This window comes from Momordica charantia, assembly GCF_013281855.1.
Source record: "Momordica charantia cultivar OHB3-1 chromosome 10 unlocalized genomic scaffold, Mcharantia_2.0 BLBB01000010.1, whole genome shotgun sequence".
Classification (NCBI taxonomy): Eukaryota; Viridiplantae; Streptophyta; class Magnoliopsida; order Cucurbitales; family Cucurbitaceae; genus Momordica; species Momordica charantia.
Window position 1 is genome coordinate 11111429 of NW_028275158.1, and position 23424 is coordinate 11134852.

The 23424-nt window shown below is 38.7% G+C and overlaps 1 protein-coding gene and 1 pseudogene across 1 annotated transcript; one reads left to right on the top strand and one right to left on the bottom strand.

Annotated features, from left to right (window-relative positions):
* Positions 1–16087: 16087 nt before the first annotated feature.
* LOC148208533 (uncharacterized) lies at positions 16088–18344 on the bottom strand (annotated as a pseudogene).
* A 3420-nt stretch (positions 18345–21764) lies between these two features.
* LOC148208534 (uncharacterized) lies at positions 21765–22310 on the top strand. Its single transcript, XM_088119099.1, has one exon. The coding sequence runs from the start codon at positions 21765–21767 to the stop codon at positions 22308–22310; it is 546 nt and encodes a 181-aa protein (XP_087975225.1).
* Positions 22311–23424: the final 1114 nt, after the last annotated feature.

A 23424-nucleotide genomic window follows, 5' to 3' on the forward strand; every position in this document is an offset into this window, starting at 1 on the left:
ATCATCATCTAGATCATCAGTTTGGGGAACAATTGGTTGATCATCAGTTTAGGGAACATTTGGTTGATCATCAGTTTGGGGAACATTTGGTTCAGGCTCAGGGTCAAGCATTGGCTCTCGTTGAGACATTGGCTAGGTATGTCATTAACTATGTTTCTAATACACACAAATAATTCCACCATGTCTGGGGAGGGCACTGCAATAGAGAACATCAACTCTAACGCATAGTGATTCGAAATAGGAATAGGAATGTACTTAGTTGATCATGAAGGTGTGAGAGTAGGATGTCTATAAATTATTTCTAATAAACTGCCGCTCACATCTATGTTCAATGATAATCCAACCATTTTAACAAAATGTCCAAAATCAATACCACTATTAACAGTGAAACCTCCACATGGCGGTTGATTATATTCAACTCCATTCACACCTTCCACCATACAACCATTCATATACAAAACAATTGCCAAACATTTAGCTGTCATATTCTATCCTAGAACATAACAAACAAAAGTTAAATTTGGTAACTAAATTTAATTATACAAATTAATAAAAGATAAATTAAAAAGTTTTAGTTAACTAACTAATTAATAATAATCAACAATTAGTTACATTACTTACAATATCTAAATCTAACTTTGTTAACATTACTTAAACTAGTTAATTCTAAATTTATTAATATTATTGAATTCATTTATCAATTTAATATAATAATAAAAAAAACATAAAACTAGTCAAAAAACTGAAAATCATAACATAAACATAAAACGACAAAATCATTGTAGTATTGCTATACTACAAAACAATAATAATCATGATATGAATCGAAAAAAAACATGAATCATAAATAAATACAAAAGAGAAAAAACTAACGTTTTTCTATGACAAGTGGTCCCAAAAAAATTGTAATTGATGCAAGTGGTCCTGTAATCATGTTGTAAAACTAAAATTATTAAAAAAAAGAAAAAAAAAACAAAAGAAAAAACAAAAATGGAAACAAAAAGAATAAAATAAAAGAACATCTCATCACCCATTTACTTACCAAAGGCGACGACGGCTGGACGAAACGGTGATCGGCGGCGGCGACTAGACGGAGCGGTGATCGGCGGCAGCCTGGACGGAGAGATGTTGGCGGCAATTTGGGGGAGAGAAGGTTGGAGCGGTGGTGGGCAGCTATGTTAGGGGTTTTAAAATAAAACCCTAACTTAGGTCGTCTCTTGAAGAGACGACCAAGGCGCCAGGTGGCGCCCATGCGAAATTGGTCGTCTCTTGAAGAGACGACCAAGCGGGATTTCAAAAAATCTCGCGTAACATGTCGTCTCTTGAAGAGACCACATGTTGAGTAATTAAAAAAAAAAAAACAGCGTGGCAGGCCACACTGTTTAAAAGCGGACTTGGTCGTCTCTTCAAGAGACGACAAGCGTTTATTTAAAAAAAAAAATTAAAGCGCCACGTTTGCTGATCGTCTACCAATTGTTGCCACTTCACAGGTCGTAGACGACCTGCTATTTCAAAAGCATTATTTTAATAAATAGTGTGACAAGTGGCATATTTTCGTAAATACTTTAAAAGATTAGCATTATTTAAAAAAAAAATCCGCCACGAATCTGGGTAAACATTCCTATCAAGATTGAACCGGTGGGGAAGAATATCTTCCTTTGCAAATTCAAGTTTCAACGGGATAAAAATCAAAATAATAAACAATAGTCTATGGTTCTTCGACAAAGCATTGATGATTATGGAGGAGCCAAAAGGCAACTACAGTTTCCACGAATTGGAATTTTGGTACACATCCTTTCGGCTACATTTTTCATGAACTACCTTATGCTTGTTTTTCTAAGAAAACGGAAACTGCAATTGTTAATATGATAAGGAAATTTGAGAAATTAGAAACAGACGGATGGAGTATGCCGGGGACCAACATTAAGAGTTAGGATCCGTTTGGATGTCCGAAAGGCTCTAAGGTGGGGGGTGATGATCAAGGTGGGGGCAATGGCAGATGAACGGTGGATTCCTATAACTTAGGAAAAGCTTCCAGATTTCTGTTATGGATGTGGTATAATTGGCCACGTTCTAAAGGATTGTGAGTCGACTAAGGATGCAGAAGAGGAGAATCGGCAAATACGGTGCGTGGATGAGAGGACCTAATCAAGCTCGAAGGCCAGGCAAAGGGAAAGGTGATGGAAGACGAGATGAGGACAGGAGACGGGGGAGAGGAAGAGGAAATCATACAAACTCTCAGTGGGTAGTTAATGAGTATGACGAGGAAGATGAAGATGATAGTAGAGGAGACTGGAGGAATACAAGCGGCTGGAAAAAGACTAGTTTGTCGCCGGAAAAACTAGCAAGTTGGAAAGTGGAACCCGGACCCGATGGTGGAACCGTTTTGGAAAGGACTGAGGAGTTGAGTGGCATTAAATTGGTCATTAATGGAGGCAATCAAAAAACAGAAGATTTCGGGCAAAACCAAACGGTAAACACAGGAATTGGGGGTTGTATTAATAAAGGAAAGTTGAAAATTGATACTGATATAGAGCAGGTTAAGAAGGTAAGTGAGGCAAGTGTGGATAATCAAACGGCTGAATGGCTGAGAATAATTCAAATAATACACAGCATATTTGCAAAAAAAGTGGGTCCAGTCATGGCCTAGCAGAACCAACTTCAGCGAATATGGATACAATCACTGCGCAGACTTTTTGTTAAACAAGTGGGCCCAACTGTGGTCCAATAGAATTAAAAGGGGCCGATCCACTGACAGATCCGGCTCCTAAAAACATAGGACTTGGAAGCGACAAACAAAAACAGAAAAGGGAGCGGGTTTTGATAATGGATCACAGGCAAACCATGCACAATTGATGGCTGGACACAGGCACCAATTGGATAGCGGGAAAAAGGACAGGCAGGCAAAGAGACAGTGTGATTGTAACGCCCCAGGCCCAGGATTCGAAATCCGGTTTCGGCAACTCTCTGCCCTGGCATTCACTTAGAAGCATGCTTTGTCCTCACTTACATGAAAAGGAAGGTGCACCTTGTTTGTATAGGTAGTAACTATTAATTCTTTTAAGCCTTTCTTGACCATTCTTGGATCCCTCTCATTCGGATGTGGTATCGGTTCATTCATGTACTCCTCCTCTCGGACGTCACAGTGATGGTGCATCTTATATTGTTTGTAGTCAATCGATGGAGGCTGTGGAACAGCCCAACCGAACGCAATAAAATTTTAAATTGGAATGTTCGAGGGTTGGGAACCCTCTTGAGAGGCCTATGTCACGTTGTGAGTAGGAATAATCCTCACCTGGTGTTTTTAATGGAAACTAAAGCCGGTAAGAAGATGGAGGAAAAGTGAAATAGTTGATTAATTTTGATTGTTGTATTGAAATTTCAAGTAATGGCAACAGCGGTGGTTAATTTAATACTTTTGTGGGGAAGGGAGACTGATGTTTCAATAATGTCTTACTCCTCTGGACACATTGACGTGTTTGTAACAGAAAATGGTTGGCATTGGAGATTCACTTAAATCTATGGGCAACCAAATCCGGAAAGAATGGGGGAGATATGGGAGTTAATTAAGCGACTGCACAGTATTTCCTAAATTCCTTGTATTTTGGGGGGAGATTTCAATGAAATGAAGGTAGATTCTGAGAAACTTGGTGGGGGCCAGCCAGACCACTGAAGCTTATGGAAGATTTTAGAGAGGTTATTGATGTTTGTAGCCTAATAGACCTGGGTGAAGATAATGATAAATTCACTTGGTTCAAGAATTTGCAACGTCAAGTTATCTGGGAACGTCTTTATCGTTTCTTATTAAATATCGAGCTTGCTAATATGTGCTCTAGTTTTAAAGTTCATCATTTGAACTTTTGGCTTCTGAACATAGGCTAATCCTTGCTTCTTGGGAATGGTGGCTTTCACCTCTGTTGTCTACGAATTATGTTACCAATTTATATATGTGAAAGTATACACAATCGTCGCAGCAAGTAATAAAAAATTCGAATCCATAGAGACTAAGTACCAAACACTCAATATTCACCTAAGAAAACAGTACTTTAAACTAACAATTTTTCTTCTGAATATATGCTAAAATAAACAGTAATGAAGGAGGTTTAGATGTATTTATAAACACACTGAATATTCGCTAAAACTACCAAACATGAATAACCAACGAGTAACTTCTTATGAAAAATAAGGATGCATGGGGGAGAGAATCGTGACTCTTTCTGGGTTACTCTAACGATGCTGCAGCATTAATGAAGTGAAGCAGTGGTCAAACAAACAATATACTTTTCCAAACACCCCAGATTTTCTGCCATTAGGGTTCTTAGACAAACATTAACAGCATATATTAACAGTTTATAACCAAGCTAGGTGGTGCTTATCCCTAAATTACCACACTCTAACTCAAGTAGAATCTAGCTCGAGATGAAGTTTTTCTCTACCTAATCCATTTTTCGAAAACTTAATAAGCATATATTCCAACATGGTGATCAAGCACATTGAAAATAGAATGATAAAACAACTTCAACTCAAAACACATTATCATTAATGCAGAACAACAAAGTTACAGCCCTTGAAATGAGTTCACAACATCTTTCCCTTACACAAGGTGTTTAGCTAGACAATGTCATAAGGGGAATCGAAAATATAGGAATAAAAACAATACAAAGAGCTTAAAAGATGAAGAGAGGGAGCTGAAGATCAGCTCCCAACAAGAGTTATCGGCTTCTTTTTCAGCTACAGTTGTCTCGTCTTCTTCTCCTTTTGACTTCTTTGAACGGTTAGAGAGGTTTTCTTGAAGTGAAGGTTGAGTGATTGCAAGAATGAGATGAAATAGTCTTGTGTGTTGTATAGAGGCTTGTCTTTCTTGTGGCCTTTATACTGCCCTCCAATTTTAGGGCAACAAAACAAGCCCTGTGGGACACATCTCTCACTCCCACGTGAAACCTTCAGTTACTATGGTAAATTTCGTTGAGAAGTTTTTCACTGTTAGCTTACTGCTTTTTTCTCTTTTTGGACCCGATGCTGTAGCATTATCAAAGCTGCAATAAAATTTTTAAAATTAGATGATTTAGATAAATGGTAGCATTATACAGGAGAATCTTGATTTCTTCGCTAATAAGGCACAACTTAGTGAATATGCGGACTAGATGAGGCTATCTTTAGCTATCTTATACGAATTTTAGACACAAATAACTCTCTTTAGGAGAGTTATCACACCCCCAAACTTAGCGTAATCCTTGTCTAACTCTTCTCTTCTAAAAGCATAGAAGTTGCTAGCCATGCGTCCCAACTATTCTCCTATCTACCTAAAATTCATTTCATTAATGTGGTAAGTGTTTCTCAGATTGCTCATGCATTAGCTCACCAAGGAAACAAACAGCTCTTGTACTAGAACTAAAGCGCTTTATTCATATTTAACAACCTTGTCTCACCTTCTCTCTTGGCCACTTGCGAAAAATCCCCTCAACCTATTTTTAAAGGCACTGACTTCCCTCCTAACTGTTGGCTAACTAAAGTCCTCTAAGACAGCTATGAGCTACTAGCCATTCTGAACCTTGCAACTCTTTGGAATGTGTTTTTTTTTTTTTCAATTGAGAGCTGAATTACAAGGCCAAAAATTTTCATAGCTTTACAAGATAGATCTTAGCAAAGGGATTACTGTATGATGCTACTATTAGAAATGAGAATCCCTCACCCCCAAACTTAAAAAGAAGCATGGTCCTTAATGCTTAATGAGAAAATAAGAACAAGGCTGCCCCAAACTTAGATTGAACATATGAAAGATGAAACTGGTGATTTGAAGAATTTCCTATTGTAAGCGGTTATAAAGGGGTGAAATGGTTGCTTATTTTCTAAGGGCAGTGGCTACTAGGGGAAAAGGATACTCAACATTGAAATTCAGCTGTGGGTTAGATTCCAGAGTGAGCAGGGGATACTTAGCAAGGCAAGACCACCACCTAAAAACACCTTAGAGAGAGGGCAACAACTAGATTTATCATTTTAGATTTCAACAGATCAATCATCCTTTAGATTTCAACAGATCAGCCATATTAGACAAAAAAAAAAAAAAAAAACGAAACAGTCAGACATGCATAAGCTAAACAACTCCAGCTACCTATCCTTTTCATTCTTTTTCTAAATGTCAACAGGCTGACAAAAATCTAACTGAAAATAAAATTGAATAATGGAAAAACACCTACAACTATTTTCTAACAGTGCACTAATGAAAACATTTAAAATGCAGAAAAAATAAACTAAATTAACGAAATTGAAAATACAGGAAGGTAAAATTGACAGGTATAATTGAAATTTGATCAAGTAGGGGAAATCAACTCCCCTGTTACTTTTCTTCTTCTTCATTGGAGCCGCCTGCGGACTGAGATGCTCTAGCACCCTCTTCTTCTTCAACGACAAACTTGTCCTCTGGGAATTTTGGGAAAGACGGAAATCGACAAGAGAAATTGCGCACAAGGGCCTTGCGAATCACAATGTCTCTTTCCTTGGCATAGCTCTTGTTGGGTGTGTTGCCCTAAACTCGTAGTTTGTATTTTGTAAAAACAAATGTCTATTTAATAAAGTTTTATTCAATAAATTTGTTGTTGAATCATAGCTTTGCATTGTCCAAAATTCAATAAACTAAACATCCAAGGTTATTTTTGATGTAATCTGGACAGTATATATACTGGGTATACAGTTGATATACGGGGTATATATTTGATATACCCCTGATATATGAATGGATAATGTCCCGTGAATAACCTAAAGGGTCTATTGTATATGGATAAGGTTGGGTACCTTATCCTGGCAACACTATGGATACAGCCCACTCTGTAAAGGTTACAGACGACTCAATCCAGGTCGTTCGTGTGGAGACATGCGAGTGGGGGTATTCTATACAATGAGTTTGTATAAGACCGGACCACGAAATAGGCAATCTTTAGATGTAACATCGTTGACTAATAGGTTGCTATTTCTTAGGATGATTAGGCAACTCATTCTCAATCTTGAGTGAGTTATGGACTCCTGCCCGTGAGGGCTCGTCCTTTGATCTGTATGGGTGAGAGTGGCCCGAGTCGCCGACTCAACATTCCTACCATTTTGGGGACGAGACCGAGTGGGGAGCTGGGAACATAACTTCACAAGATGGAATTTACTCCTCCCCGATTTTAGGGGAGTAGATGAGTGTTCCCTTAAATGCTGACTCTGGAACTTGAACAAGGGGCCCCACCCTCTCATTGGCCGAGAGGGACTTCCGATCATTGGTTGGACCATAACCAGGTTGTTCATTAGAGGAGCAGTGGTGTTTAAGGATAAAGATGTAACTCAGGGGTAAAACGGTAATTTGACACAACTTGAGTTACGAACACTCGTGAAGGATTGACTCTTCATTAATGGTCGTATATCCATGGACACGAAAACATTCTACAGTGAGAAGAGTGCAACTACGGGTCTTTAGTGGAATGACCCGTAGTTAACGAATCTAGATTAACTCGGTCAATGAGTTTGACCGATTAATCTTGCATCGTTGGAACTTCGGATTTGTAGGTCCAATAGGTCCCCTTGCTAGCTCATAACGGGTAAAACGAGGATCAAGGTTTTGGAAGAATTTGAATTGTTCAAATTACTTAAGGGATTATATGTATATTAATACATTATAATGTATAGTTAATTGTAAATTAAAACTATATATTATGAGAGATATTATTTGAATGAGATTCAAATAAAATTAATATGAATAAGATTCATATTAAAATTATAGGTTAAAAATAATGTGCATAAGATGTACATTAAAACTATAGGTTATACGAGAGAAATGTTTTAGAATATGATTCTAATTTTATAAATAATTAAGTGTTAATTATTTATGTATATATATATTTATTAATTATTAATTAGATTAATAATTAATTATATTTATTTATTAATTAATTTGATTAATTAATTATATATATATATATATATTAATTATGATATATATATATTTATATATATATATTATATATTATTATTTATTATTATTATTATTATTAATATTATTATTATTATTATTAATATTATTATTTGCACGTCACCCTTCTTCTTCTCCAAGTGTTGGAGAATGCAAGAGGAAGTGTTACAGATGAAGAAAAAAAAATCTCTCATCCAATTTCTCTCAAAACTCTCTCAATCTCTCCCTCTCTTCGATCAAGGTGCTACCATAAACACGATCCCGAGACCCAAGAGGATAGCGAGGAAGACGTAGTGGTGGTGTTCGTGGGAAACTGTAGAAGAAAAGTTCGTCAAAGGTATTTGGTTTCCCCTGTATTTTCCTTCTTTCTATTTCGGTTTTGTGTCCCAAAAATCAGCAACGAAGATCTGCTTCCGCTCCGGGATTCACATCCCTTTAGCTCTCAGATAGGCTTGCTGACTTCGCTCTATGGCTGCCACAACTCCTGCAATGGAGCTGAGTTGCTGCAGTAGGCTAGCTTGCGTATGAGAGACTTCTTTGAGCGCAAAAACTATATTCCCTCATCACTTGTTGTGGTCTATGGCCTTTAACTACTCAATCGCCGGTTCATTGATCATTCCTTTGTCCTTCAGCGTTTGGTCTGTGTCTTCCATCTTGACCCCCAATAAAATGTAAAGCTCTGTGATCGGATTTGGGAAATATAGATTGCCCTGCTTTCTCTTCTCAACCCCTGCAATTTCCCTCTCAATAAGCTGTCCCACATCGATGCTAAGCAGTTCCATAATGCAGAGCATGAGGAGCATCCTTTCCTTCGTGATGGAGGTATCATGCGTTGTGGGCATGAGCTTACTCTTCAACAGATGATTCCAGAAATTGGCTTCAGGCTTAAGGTAGACTGGAAGAAATGTGTGTGATACTCTTGTTGATAGCTGCCCCCTTGAGCCTTCCACTTCAATGCATCTGATTGCCCTATTTAGTTGCTCCTTAGAGGGAGCAACCTCATCTCATTAAAAGTAGCGTGATAGTAGTTAGGGAGACTTTCGAACCTTTCTGATGCTGCATCATCAACAAATCAGACGAACTCTGATGGTTCTGCAGCAACTTTCACTTTTCCTTTTTTCTTCGCTTGCATGTCAACCTTCTGCTTTTGCTTCTTCCCTTTCTCAAATTCTGCAATTGGAGAGAGCTTCCTCTTTCTCTGTGATTTTCTTGGAAGCACAGGGGCAACTTCTTCCTCTTCTTCCCTTTCTGTCTCGTCTTGCTCTTCTTCAGCCAGAGCCCCTTCTTCACTCTCCTTTTCATGGGTTGCATTGCCTTCTCTCAAGCACTCTTCATCACTGTCCACTCCTTCATTTTGACTGTCCACTTGAGAAAGCTCTTTTATAAATTCAGCAACTCTGCGTCTAGTCTCAAACAAAAGTTCTTCCTCTCCTTCCATTTCTAAAATGACAGGAGGGACTTCTTCGATCTGAGCATGTTGGGCTTCCTCAGATGTTTTTTTTCCTGATCACGCTGCTCTGCACTTCTGTTTCAACTGGTAGCCTCTTGCTTTTCGCTGTTTTCTTCCTCTTTTGGCTGCCAGTTTCTTCTTAGGCGGGGAAGGGATTTCTTTTTCTGGGTCGGTTTCTTCGGGTAACGTGTCAGGTTGGGGGGAGACTTCTCTAGAGCTTTTTCTGGTGATTTTTTCGGCGAAAGGGATGGTGTCAGGTCTTGGGGGGATAGTTTTCTTACCCTTCCTTGCTTTCGCTTTAACCCGAGGCATATTGGGATGACAATGCTAACGAATTGTCGATGCTGCAGGGAGCCTAGGGCTGAGATGAAGGAAAAAGACAGGGCGCTAAAAGGAAAAGGGAGAGAGGGGAAAGAATGTTAGCGCATAATTAGGGTTTCAACTTGTGGGCGATGATGAATTTCTCCAAAATCGATTTTCTTAAATACCCACACCAAAAAATCTTCTAATTAATGCACAAATAATGCCCAACTACCCTCTTAATCACTTTCCCTTCTTTTTTAGAGTTTTTGAATTTTAAAAACTCCCACCCGTTTTATCTTTCCTAAAAAAGGGCGCCCCATTACTTCCCAAAAATGGGTGGAAAATAATGTCCTAAAGAAAATTTTGGTTTTATAACCTGATTTCTTTTCTGACGGATTTACTTGCTGCGAGCAATGATTACTTTTCTCTTTCCTCCAACTCCTCTTCGTCTTTTAAATCCAACTTTATTTTTCATAACCCCTTATTTATGCTCCAGAATCAACAAAGTTGATCGCATTTTTCTCAACTTCATCCTTTCTGCACTTATATTTTTAGTTGCTAAATAGGAGTGTCTTTCCTTTGCTTGATATAAAAAAATCAAACAAAACTACCTCAAGTTAAAACCTTCGTAACTGCTACTAAGAACTTTTAAATCTACTTAACAAGAATTAAACTAAAAGAGAGGGAAAAACAAATAGTCAAGAATTCTTCCCCTTTTTATTTTCATCTGGTACATCCTTTAAGTTGACCTCAGTTAGTGGGAATCCATCTTCCTCACCACCTCTCTTCCCCAGTAGTGCTTCAATCTTTGCTCATTCACTATGAATTCCCTTTTTGTGTCTTCTTCGTTGACAATTACAGCTCCATAGGGGTAGACCTTCACCACTGTAAACGGGCCTGACCACCTTGATATTAGCTTTCCAGGAAACAATTTCAACCTTGAGTTGAATAACAATACTTTTTGTCCTGCCTCAAATGTTCTTTGTTTTATCCTTCTGTAATGCCAAACTTTGGTCTTCTCTTTATAAGCCTTCGTATTCTCATAGGCATCTCTTCTAAATTCATCCAATTCTAGTAGTTGAAACTTCCTTACTTCTCCCACTACTGATAGATCTATATTTAGCCTTTTGACAACCCAAAATACATTTTGTTCCAGTTCAAGTGGTAGATGGCAGCCTTCCCAAAGACTAGTTTATATGGGGAGGTTCCTATTGGAGTCTTGTAGGCTGTCCTATATGCCCATAGTGTGTCGTCCAACTTGAAAGGCCAATATTTTCTGCTGCTATGTACCATTTTCTCTAAAATTCCCTTAATTTCTCTGTTTGATATCTCTGCTTGGCCGTTTGTTTGAGGGTGGTATGCGGTGGACACTTTATGCTTTATATTGTATTTCACCAACAGGGAACTCATGGCCTTTTTAACAAAATGGGATCCTTCATCACTGATAAGTGCCCTGGGAGTTCCAAATCTTGTAAATATATTCTTGTGCATAAATTTTAAAACAGACTTTGCATCACATGTCACCCAAGCAATGACTTCCACCCATTTAGAGACATAGTCTACAACCAGAAGGATGTAGAGGTTACCATTTGATACGGGGAAAGGTCCCATAAAGTCTATTCCCCAGACATTAAAGAGCTCTACTTCAAGGATAAAATTTAGAGGCATTTCTGACTTATTTGAGATGTTTCCTACCCTTTGGCATTTGTCACAGTTCTTCACATATGAGTGTGAATCTTGGAAGACCATTCGCCAATAATAGCCACTTTGAAAAATTTTGGCTGCAGTTCACTGTCCTCCAAAATGTCTACCATAAGGAGCAGAGTGACAATGCTCCAGCACTATCGATGCTTCAGCACTATTGATGCTTCAGCACTATCAACACATCTCCGCATAATTTGGTCTTTGTATAGCTTGTACAGATAAGGGTCATTTCAGTAGTAAAACTTACTGTCATGAATGAACTGTTTTAGTTGTTGCTTCCTCATGTCTAGTGTTAAAATTCCACTAGCCACATAGTTGGCCATGTTAGCAAACCATGGTTCCAAGTCTTTCTTATTTTCTATCACCACTAACAGCTGTTCATCAGGGAATGCATCTCGTATAGCAGTCTGCCCTTCCACTGTTCCCTCAAGCTCTACCCTTGATAAATGGTCTGCAACTTGGTTCTCCAAACCTTTCTTATCTCTGATCTCCAATTTGAATTCCTACAGAAGCAACACCCATCTAATTAGCCTTGGCTTGGCATCTTGGCTAACAAATACTTGATGCTACGTGGTATGTGTATACAACTACCTTCATTCTAATAAGGTAAGCTCTGAATTTTTCAAACGCAAAGACCACTGCTAGCAGCTTTTTCTCAATGGTAGTGTAATTGAGTTGATCTTCCACCAATGTTCTGCTGGCATAATAAATTGGGTGAATCAGCTTCTCTTTCCTTTGTCCTACTACAGATCCTACCGGATAATCACTAGCATCACACATGACCTTGAAAGGTTCATTCCAATTTGGGGCTGTCATGATGGGAGTCTAGATAGGAGCTGCTTTTAAAGTAGTGAAAGCCTGCAAATAATTAGAAGAAAAGTCAAAATTCGTTCATTTTCTAATAGAGAGCATACAGGTTTAGAAAATTTTGAGAAGTCCTTGATGAATCTCCTGTAAAACCCAGCATGCCCAAGGAAACTTCTAACTCCTCTGACTAAGGTGGGCGATGGCAGCTTCTCTATTATTTTAATCTTGGCTCTGTCCACTTCTATTCCCTTCTTGGATATTTTGTGGCCCAACACTATTACTTACTTCACCATAAAGCGGCATTTTTTCCAGTTGAGCACCAAATTGGTATCCTCGCACCTCTTCAACACTTGCTCCAAATTGCTCAAACATTCGCTAAAGTCTCTTCCAAAGACTGAGAAATCGTCCATGAAGACCTCAACCACACTTTCTATTAAGTCCGAGAAGATTGTCATCATACATCTCTGGAATGTTGCTGGAGCATTGCACAATCCAAAGGGCATCCTCCTAAATGCAAACGTACCATATGGGTAAGTGAATGTAGTCTTTTGCTGGTCTTGAGTGGCTATGGTAATTTGGTTGTAACCACTGTATCCGTCCAAGAAACAATATTATTCTTGTCCAGCCAAACGATCTAACATCTAATCAATGAATGGTAGTGAGAAGTGGTCCTTCTTGGTTGCCTTGTTCATATTTCTATAATCCATACAAATGTGCCAACATGTTGTGGTCCTTTGTGGGAATCAGCTCGTTGTTGTCATTTGGCACCACTGTAATCCTTCATTTCTTGGATACACATTGGACTGGGCTGACCCAATCACTGTTTGCTATTGGGTAAATTAACCCAGTATCAAGCCACTTGAAGATTTCTTTCTTGACTACTTTCTTCATAGTAGGGTTCAGCCTTCTCTAGTGCTTAATTGAGTTCTTGCAGTCCTATTCCAGATTGATTTTATGCATGCAATAGCTTGGACTGATCCCCTTTATGTCTGCTATAGTCCAACCAACGGCCCTTTTGTGATTCTTCAGCATTTCTATCAGCTGAAACTCTTTCTCTTCAGCCAAGTCAGCTGCAATTATTATTGGCAATGTCTCAGCTTCTCCAAGATAAGTGTATTTAAGATGTGTTGGCAAAACCTTCAGCTCCAACTTGGGGGCTTTCTCCACAGATGGCTGTAATGGCGCGCTCTGTCCTTCAATTCTAGCGATTCAAATGTTTTCTTGTAGACTCTATTGGATGGGGCTTCATTTGGTTTGCCTTGGATCAAATTGGCTTCTTTTTCCTTTTCTTCGAAAATTTTGGTTACCTCCTCCTCCAGCTGGTCTAGCAGCTCTGCCGTTTACATTTCTTCACTCAGTAAATCATCTAGAAGCCTTAACAAATAACATTTTTCTACATCAGTAGGAAATTTAATGTTATTAAAAACAGAAAATGTCACCTGCTGGTCATTAACTCTCACGGTCAGCTCTCCATTATGTACATCTGTTAAGGCTCTACCCGTGGATAAGAACGGTCTTCCTAAAATAATTGGGATTTCCTTGTCAGCTTCATAGTCCAGTATGATGAAGTCTACTGGAAAGATAAATTTTTCCACCTACACCAAAACGAACTCAATCTTACCTCCAGGGTGTGTAATGGACCTATCTGCCAACTGCAAGGTAACGGTCATGGGTCTTACTTCACAATTCTCTATCTTTTGATACACCGATAGGGGCATAAGGTTGATGCTAGCTCCCAAGTCACACAGAGCATGCCCTACATTCTTTCCTCCTATAGACACAGGAATGGTGAAATTCCCTTGGTCACCCATTTTCTGAGGAAACTTTCCTATGAGGATTGCACTACATTCCTTTTTCAAAGCCACTATTTCAAATTCTCATAGTCTTCTTTTCTTTGTCAATATGTCATTGGGAAATTTAACGTAGTTTGGCATTTGCTCCAGTGCTTCCACCAAGGGTATGTTAATATGGGGCTGCTTCAGCATCTCTAAAAAACAGTAAAATGTAAGTCTGGGCTTTTCTTTTGCAATCTCTGAGGGTAAAGAGGAGGTGCTTTGTGCTCCACTGGAATTTTTACTTTCTTTTGCATTGGAGTTTCCATTGAGACTTTTTCAACTGGTCTTGTTTCTGCTGCCTTCTTTCCTGCTACCCTATTTCCTTTGTTGTCTCGTTTGCTCAGCTGATGCTCCAGCATTGTTCACTATGTTCTCTTCAATGGTCATATTCTCTACTACACTTTCAATTATCTTTTCTGTCTGTGGTTCCTCTTACTGAATTACATTATCCTCTTGCATCAGAGACGGGTATGGGTGTGGTAATGCCTTTCCACTGTGAAGAGTCAATGCTTGACATTGCTCATTCCCTTCCTTCTTAGGATTCTCAATATCACATGGTAAGCGTTGTGGCCTGTTTTTCAATTCAATAGCCATCTGTCCCAGTTGAACTTCCATATTTCTTAAAGTAGCAGCTTGGCTTTGAATCAAAGCATCATTCTTGGTCATATAATCTCTCATCAGAGCTTCCATAGAATTTGAGGGGTGTTGCGTCCACACAACTGTGTTGACAATACGTGCAAGTATACACGATTCGTCAGTTGTAGTACGGAACGAGGTCGTATCCACAAGGATTTTTTGTTGTATTTTAACGATAAAAGCAGATACCAACAAATAAAAATATACAAAGTTGAGTGTGTATATTATCTAGGAGAAAATAAAACAAAGTAATAATAAAACGACAGAAACTTGCAAGAGACAATAGTTTCAAAGCTGTCAACACAAGAAAGCAGTAGCACAGAAAGCGAGAACAGGGGAATAACAGATATGGAAAAGGCGGGGGAGATTCAGCATACTGTCACAAGTTATCAACCTACCCTTTAGCGTAGCTAACATTTATTAGTGCCCAGCTCGACTCGGTTCCCTTCCGAGACACCCCAAATATGAGAAAGTACAACATCCGTTGCTAAATACCCAAGCAATAAACCCAAGCTATAGGCATGATTAGGGGACCCCATTCCTGAGTATCCCTATAGCTATAAAAAAGCACTAATCACAAGCAAAACAAATCAGCACCCATAAGCCCTTCCAGGTCAATACAGAAGGTAGCATACACGAAACAGCGGCCAACAGTAACGCGAAGATTAAGAAATAAAATCAGATTTGCTTAAAAAGAAATGTAGCAACTAGAGGTTCGGTCTAAAGTCAGTTACAGCATGTAAATCTCCCCAAAATGGGGTTTAGCTCATAATGGGTAAAGAAAACAAAATGGAAGAAGAAGAAATACAAACCATAGCAAAAAAAATAACTAAATGACAGAGAAGAAGAAGTAGACAGCTCGTTCCTGCAGGCGAGCTTCCCCTTTCTAGCGTCAGCTCTCCTCCCGAAAATGGGTATATCTCCTACTCTTGTCTTTTCAGCTCTCAAACTTTGTCTCCCTTGGGCTTTGTGTGTTTGTCGGCTAGGGCAACATTCCTTTTAAATATCGGGTCCCATTTTTAGGGCACCCAGCTGGAGATTGTACGGACATAAGTGAATCCCGTGTTTTTTAATTAACTGTACGGACACTCATGCTCTGGCATCACTATACTCCAGCTCTTATATGCTCTGACTTGAAAATGCTTTGATTTTTCTTCTCTGGTTTAGCACTTCCTTCTCTTCTTAACTCTTTTTTAAAAACATATGCAAAAGAACCACAAATACGAGAGTTTATGCTGTTTTCGGTCAAAGTTCTCAAGACTAAGGATATTTAGCTAAAAATTTGCATTTGAACACTATTCATGCTAATTATGACCTAAATCCGACACACTTTGACATTTTAATTAACATTTTCACCAGAATAACTCTCTTTTAGAGAGTTATCAAGGGGCTAGCTACTGGCCTTGCTCATTGCTGTTGATCAGGCATCAGTAATCCTGGTTGCTTTCCATGACCACCCTGATTTCCTCCCCAGCTAAAATTTGGATATTGCCTCCACCCTGGGTTATAAGTATTTGAGTATGAGTTCTTTCTACTAGGATTGCCCAAATAATGCACTGATGCTGGGTTTCCTGGGCAAGAGTCGTACGAATGATCACCTTCACAGTAAGAACAAGAGATTACCACTACATTGCTTGATCTAGGGGTAGTAAATGATGTTGTAGCATCACTCATGTTCTTCACCATGTTGGTTAAGTTTGCAATTTGATCTTTTAGGGAGGCCATCTCATTAGTGCTCGTGGTCCCATAGTTTCCTCTATCATTTATAGCTTTGGAATCTGACCAATGGTAGTTGTTGGACGAAATTCTTTCCAATATGTCCATTACTTCTTTGTAAGATTTAGACAACAGGACTCCATTAGCAGATGCATCAACAACCATTATGGTTGCTTCGTTCAGTCCATTGTAAAATGTTTCTATTTGGATACACTTTGGCAAGCCATGGTGCGGACATCTTCTTAGCAGCTCCTTAAACCTTTCCCATGACTCACTCACGAATTCTCCTCCTATTTGTTGGAAGTTGTTGATGTCCCCTTAAATTTCGCGTTCTTGCTTGGGGGAAAGTATTTTATCAAAAATTTCTCGGCGAGGTCATTCCAAGAGGTAATGGATTCTGCTGGCATAGAGTTCAACCAGTCTCTTGCTTTGTCCCTCAATGAGTAAGGGAACAATTTTAAACACAATGCTTCTTTTGATACTCCTTGCATTTCAAAAGGATCACTCACTTCCAAGAAGTATCTTAAATGAAGATGTGGGTCTTCAAATGGGTTGCCATAAAACTGGCCCACTGTTTGAAGCATTTGGAACATAACAGGTTTTAGCTCAAATCATTCAGCTTCTACCTCTGGCCCTACTATAACTGGATGAAAACCGTGGAGTACAGGTGCAACATAAGCCCTGATAACTCTATCTCCATCGTCTACAAACAGAATGGCCTTAAGAAGAGACACAGCTGCTGGTTCAGCCATCTCTCCTCTGTTGTGTTCCTCAACTGGTGGGTTAGGGAGCCTCGGTGGGTGATCCATTGGGTTAATTTCCACTCGCTGTCTGTGCTGTTCTCTCCTTCTCTGATGAAATGTGCGCTCAATTTCGTTGTCAAGCAGATAATCTAACCCTTGAAATCGGGCATTCACCTTCAAAGTTCATCAACACAGTAGTCAAAGATCTAGGACAAATTTCTTAAAGCAAAATACGGAGTGTTAAGCAATTTAGTCCTCAACAACAGAGCCAAAAACTTGTTGTCTATGGATTATGTTACCAATTTATATATGTGCAAGTATACACAATCGTTGCAGCAAGTAATAACAACCAACGAGTAACTTCTAATGAAAAATAAGGATCAAAGGGGGCGAGAATCGTGACTCTTTACGATGCTGCAACATTAATGAAGGGAAGCAGTGGTCAAACAAACAAGATGCTTTTTCAAACACCCCAGATTTTCTGCCGTTAAGGTTCTTATACAAACAATAACAACATATATGAACAGTTTATAACCAAGCTAGCTGGTGCATATCCCTAAGTTACAACGCTCTAACTCAAGTAGAGTCTAGCTCGAGATGAAGTTTTTCGCTTCCTTATACATTTTACGAAAAGCTAATAAGGAGATATTCCAACATGGTGATCCAGCACATTGAAAATAGAATGATAAAATAACTTGAACTCACAACACATTATCATTCATGCAGAACAACAAAGTTACAACCCTTCAAATGAGTTCACAACATCTCCCCCTTACACAAGGTGTTTATCTAGACAATGCCATTAGGGGAATAAAAAAATATAGGAATAAAAACAATACAAAGGGCTTAAAGATGAAGAGAGGGAGCTGAAGATCAGCTCCCAACAAAAGTTATCGGCTTCTTTTTCAACTACAGTTGTCTGGTCTTCTTCTCCTCTTGATTTCCTCGACCGTCTAGAGAGGTTTTCTTGAAGTAAGTGTTAGTGATTGCAAGAATGAGATGGAACAGTCTTGTGTGTTGTATGGAGGCTTATCTTTCTTGTGGCCTTTATACTGCCCTCCGATTTTAGGGCAACAAAACAAGCCCTGTGGGACCCATCTCTCACTCCCACGTGAAACCTTCAGTTACTATGGTAAATTTCGTTGAGAAGCTTTTCACTGCCAGCTTACTGCTTTTTTCTCTTTTTGGACCCGATGCTGTAGCATTATCAAAGCTGCAATAAAATTTTTAAAATTAGATGATTTAGATAAATGGTAGCATTATACAGGAGAATCTTGATTTCTTCGCTAATAAGGCACAACTCAGTGAATATGAGGACTAGATGAGACTATCTTTAGCTATTTTATGCGAATTTTAGACACAAATAGCTCTCTTTAGGAGAGTTATCAACCTCTGAAAAGGAGCATGAGAGGAGGGACAATGAAATTTGAGTAAGGTTGGGCTAGAATTGTAGAATGTAGAGAGCTGCTTGCTAAAAGTTGGTCTACCTTAATGAATCTGAATGCGGAGGTTTTGTCAAAGAATCTGAACTACTGCATGAAGGAATTTTATAGATGGAATAAAGAAAGACTGCGGGGGTCGCTTAAGGGTGCCATTGCGTTAAAATAGGAGGAAATAAAGATGGCCAGGGTTGGTGGAGGTTCAAATTGGCGGCTAACTACTTTGGAGGCAACAAAAGACCCTAAACGGCTGCTCGAAGAGGAAGAAATATATTGGAAACAACAGGCTAGGGACGACTGGATTTAATGGGGATATCGCAATACAAAGTGGTTTCGTCTCAAAGCTAGCCAAAGGAGGAAAACGAACAGAGTAAAAGGGTTGGAAAGTGCTACTGAAAGGTGGACGGATGATGATTTTGAAATGAGCACAATTTCTACATTTTATTTTGTTGAGCTGTTCAAACAAATGAAATCACCAAATAATGATTCAGCTAGGATTTTGGACTCAATTCCAACAAATATAACGGAACAAGATAATGCTAAGTGCTTCAGTCTTTTTCCAAGGAGGAGATTGAAGTGGCCCTTAAAAGTATACCTCCAATGAAAGCTCCAGGTCCTGATGGATTTCATGCGTTATTTTACCAAAAGTATTGGGACTTAGTGGGTGCGGATACAATTCAAGTATGCTTGAAATTTTTAAATGGGAAGATTGAGTTGGGATCACTGAATAACACTTTTATTGCCATAATACCTAAGAAAAAAATCCTTCCAGAATGCACGATTTCAGGCCTATTAGCCTTTGTAATGTGGTCTACAAAGTCATTGCAAAGGTTCTTGCAAATAGACTAAAGAAAGTCCTTGACAAAGTAATTTGCCCAACGCAATATGCTTTTATTCCTGGTTGATCTATCACTGACAATGCAGTGATTCGTTTTGAATGTTTACATTCATTGAACAACAAGCAAACGGGCAAAGATGGAATAGTGGCTATGAAGTTGGACATGAGCAAGACTTATGATAGGGTGGAATGACACTTTTTAAAGAGGGTTAGGGAAAAAATAGGTGTTGCTCGCCCCTGGATACAATTAATAATGTGATGTGTTGAAACTATCAGATTATCAGTTCTTTTAAATGGTTGTCCTAGAGAGGAGTTTCACCCTGGCCAGAGGCATCAATAAGGGGACCCACGTTCTCCATATTTGTTTCTCCTGTGCGTTGAGGGATTCTCAAGTCTTCTAAATAGAGGGGAGTATTTACGACATTTTTCAGGTTTGCGTATTAACAAACACTGTCCTTCCATAACACATTTATTTTCTGCAGATGACAGCTTGCTTTTCTTCAAAGCCACTCCCAGTGACTGCGAGACTATTAAGGGTATTCTATCCCCTTACGAGAAAGCTTCAGGCCAACTTATCAATTATGAGAAGTCCCATTTCATGGTCAGTAAGAACACTAGCGAAGATATGATTGATCACATTAAAAAGGAATTATCCATATCACATACAAACTTATTGGGCCAATACTTAGGGTTGCCTTCCCAAATTTTGAGAAATAAATGTCAATCCTTTAATTCTAAAAAGGAAAGGATATGGAGGGTGCTTCAAGGTTGGAAGGAAAAGCTTTAGTTTTCAGTGGGAGGTAAAGAGGTATTGATAAAGGCATTTGCGCAAGCTATCCCAAATTATACGATGAGTTGTTTCAAGCTTCCGTTGAAATTGTGTAAAGAGATTAATGCTCTATGTGCAAACTTTTGGTCAAAACCCTCAGAGTCGAGCAAGAAAATTCACTAGAAAAGATGGTGAACATTGTGTGGGAGTAAAGAACAGGAAGGTATGGGCTTCAAAGAACTTAGTTTGTTCAACCAAGCAATGTTAGCTAAGCAGATCTGTCGGCTTTTGACGATGCCAGATAGCATTCTTACGAGGATCTTGAAGGGAAAATACTACCAACATGTGAACTATATGAGAGCAGAATTGGGGAAAACACCATCATACGTTTGGAGAAGTTTGATGTGGGGAAAGAAGCTTTTCAATAGGGGTTGCAGATGGAGAATTGGAAATGGGGCTGCGGTTTCCATTGGCCATGATCTTTGGATCCAAGAGAAGGATATTGCTTTTTCTGTTCATGTTAATGCAGGAACCATAGACAATTTTGTGGCTTGGCTCGTGCAACAAGAAGGGTTGATTCGAGAGACTTTTTGTCAGGAAGAAGCTGAGTTGATATTGAACATCCCAATGTCGAGATCTAGCCGTGAAGATGCAGTTATGCGGCACGTGGATAAACGAGGGGTTTTTACAGTTAAAAGTGCCTATCGATTAGGTCTTATGTTGGAAGATGCTAAGGATTGCTCAACTTCTTCAATTGTACCACAAAGACAGTGGTGGAAGAGATTCTGAAGAACACCACTGATGCCCAAAGTCAAAATTCATTGGTGGAAGAACTTTCATGACATTTTGCCTACCATAAATAATCTTTTTAAAAAGGGTGTAATCTCAAATCTACCTTGTATTTTTCTGCAAAAGAAGGGAGAAGTCCATTCAACATGTAATTTGGGAGGATTGCCTCATGAAATTGCAATAGAGCTTTTCAAAGAAATTTCTACTTCGTAGTCTAATTCAACAACATTTTGCTTCGAACATACGAGTTGCTAAGAGTAAATTCCGTGAAAAATAACCCATTGTATGGGAAATACTTCAGGAAGTTATGTAGGGGCATCCCGTATTGCTAAATAGAGCGCCTACTCTGCGTAGATTAGGCATCCAAGCCTTCCAACCTATTTTAGTGGAAGGACGTGCTATTTTTTTACATCCATTAGTTTGTAAGGATTCAATGCAGACTTTGATGGGGATCAAATGGCTAAGGGAGTTCGACAACTTTGGCAATTTCTTTCGATGCCTAATGTTAACTTTGTTTCTATGGACAGAGAAAGATGGACCAGCAAAGACTTGGACCTGGGCATTTCAGGAAATAAGTGAAGAGGAGACAACTCAAATAATGACAGTTACATGAAAAATTTGGGAAGCACGAAATAGAGCAATTTTTCGTGGAGAAAAGCTAGACATTGCTGATGTAATATACAAAATTGAATCTACCAGAGACCAAGGTTCAACTTCATGCAAAATTTCGACAACATCTCAAGAAATGCAAGTTCAAACGAGTAATACACTAATGCGTACAACTACACACATGGCTCGGCAGGGGAATGAAGCTTACCTCGGTAGACGTAATGAGGATACATCAGATGGTAGATGGAGACCTCCCTCAAGTAACCATTGGAGGCTTAATACTGATGCGGCACGGCATGCAGAAAATGGAACAGAAGGGCTCGGGTGGGTCTATCGAGATGAAAGAGGGAAAGTGATTAGGGCTGGGTGCACACCAATTTTCAGAGACTATGGAGTTACTTACTTGGAGCTAATGGCAATCTGTGATGGGCTAGACGCATTGGTGAACAAAGGCACTGAACCGATTCATCTAGAGACGGATTCCATGAAGGATGTTCAATTTCTTCAGGGCAAAATGGATGTCTTCACAGAAATTTCTTGGCTTCTGGAGGATATCAGAAATTATGAAGGAGGAAGAAGAATTGGATCAATCCAACATGTTAAGAGGACCTCAAATTCGGTAACTCATGAGATTGCTCGATTTTTGATGGAAGAGGGGGCAGAGATGGAGTGGTCTTCAGACCTTCCACGTTGGTTATTGAGTCTTGTAGACTCTGATTTTTCTTAGTTTTGTTTCGTTCTATGCATTATTAAAAAATATAAAATAAAAAAATAATAAGTGACAGACGAGCTGATGTACGACAATTAGGAGACTTGCAAAATAGAGTGACACTCAAGTCAGTAACTAGCTGATCTTGACTCGAATGAGAATATAATTTCACGTACTTGAAAATGAGGCGAGAGACCTCTATTTACAGGCGGACCTTCCGACAAGGTGTCTGACAAGCTTCCAACAGCTATTTGGCATTATAGAAATCACGGCGTGTTGCCGTGGAATGTCCTTTATTCGGCGCGGCTAGCAACTTAGGTGGTTGATGAGAAGAATGTTAGTTCGGCTCAACTTACATTTCAGGCGATCGAGCTATTAGATAGGTCGGCTCGGCCTCGTTAATGAAGTCCGAGGCAATAGTTCTTGCACAAATGATATTGATATTGTGACTTATCATTATGGTCAGTGAGAAATCACCTCTAACAAGTGTCTTTATCTATTGATCTATATTCTAATCGACATATATCAACAACTCTCATATTTGTAAGATGTTAGATAGTAGTCTTAAGGCCAGTGTGATTTTAACAAAAATATATTTAGGGCATGTTTAAGAGTTATTTTGACATGTCTAGAATCAGTTTTACTTATACCAAAATCACCCACATTTTAAAATTAGAATGTTGCACCCACATTTTAAAATTAGAATGTTAGGCAAATATTTGGAAGTGATTCTAGAAATCCAAAATCACTTTAAGTGGTTCTCAGTCAATCACTTCAAGGGTGATTCTCCAAGTGATTTTTTATCAAAAAAAATTAATATAAATTGTTTTTTTTTAATGTTCATGGTTTTAATTAGAAAATTGTCTTTCGATTCACATTATTTTCACCTTAAATTTTGAGATTTTTTTTTCTCTTTTCTAAATTTTTTATTATTCCCTAACGTGGTTTATCTTTAATTTTATTTATTGTCTCTAATTATTTTCTCTAAAATTTTTGTAACCTCTATGAAATTTTATTTCTTATCTTTTTCTAGTTTATTTCTGTGTATAAATTGTCACACTCCCAAAAATTTCTATTTTTGTTTCCCTTCCCAAATTTTATTAAATTCTCCCTTTACATCATTTGAAATTAT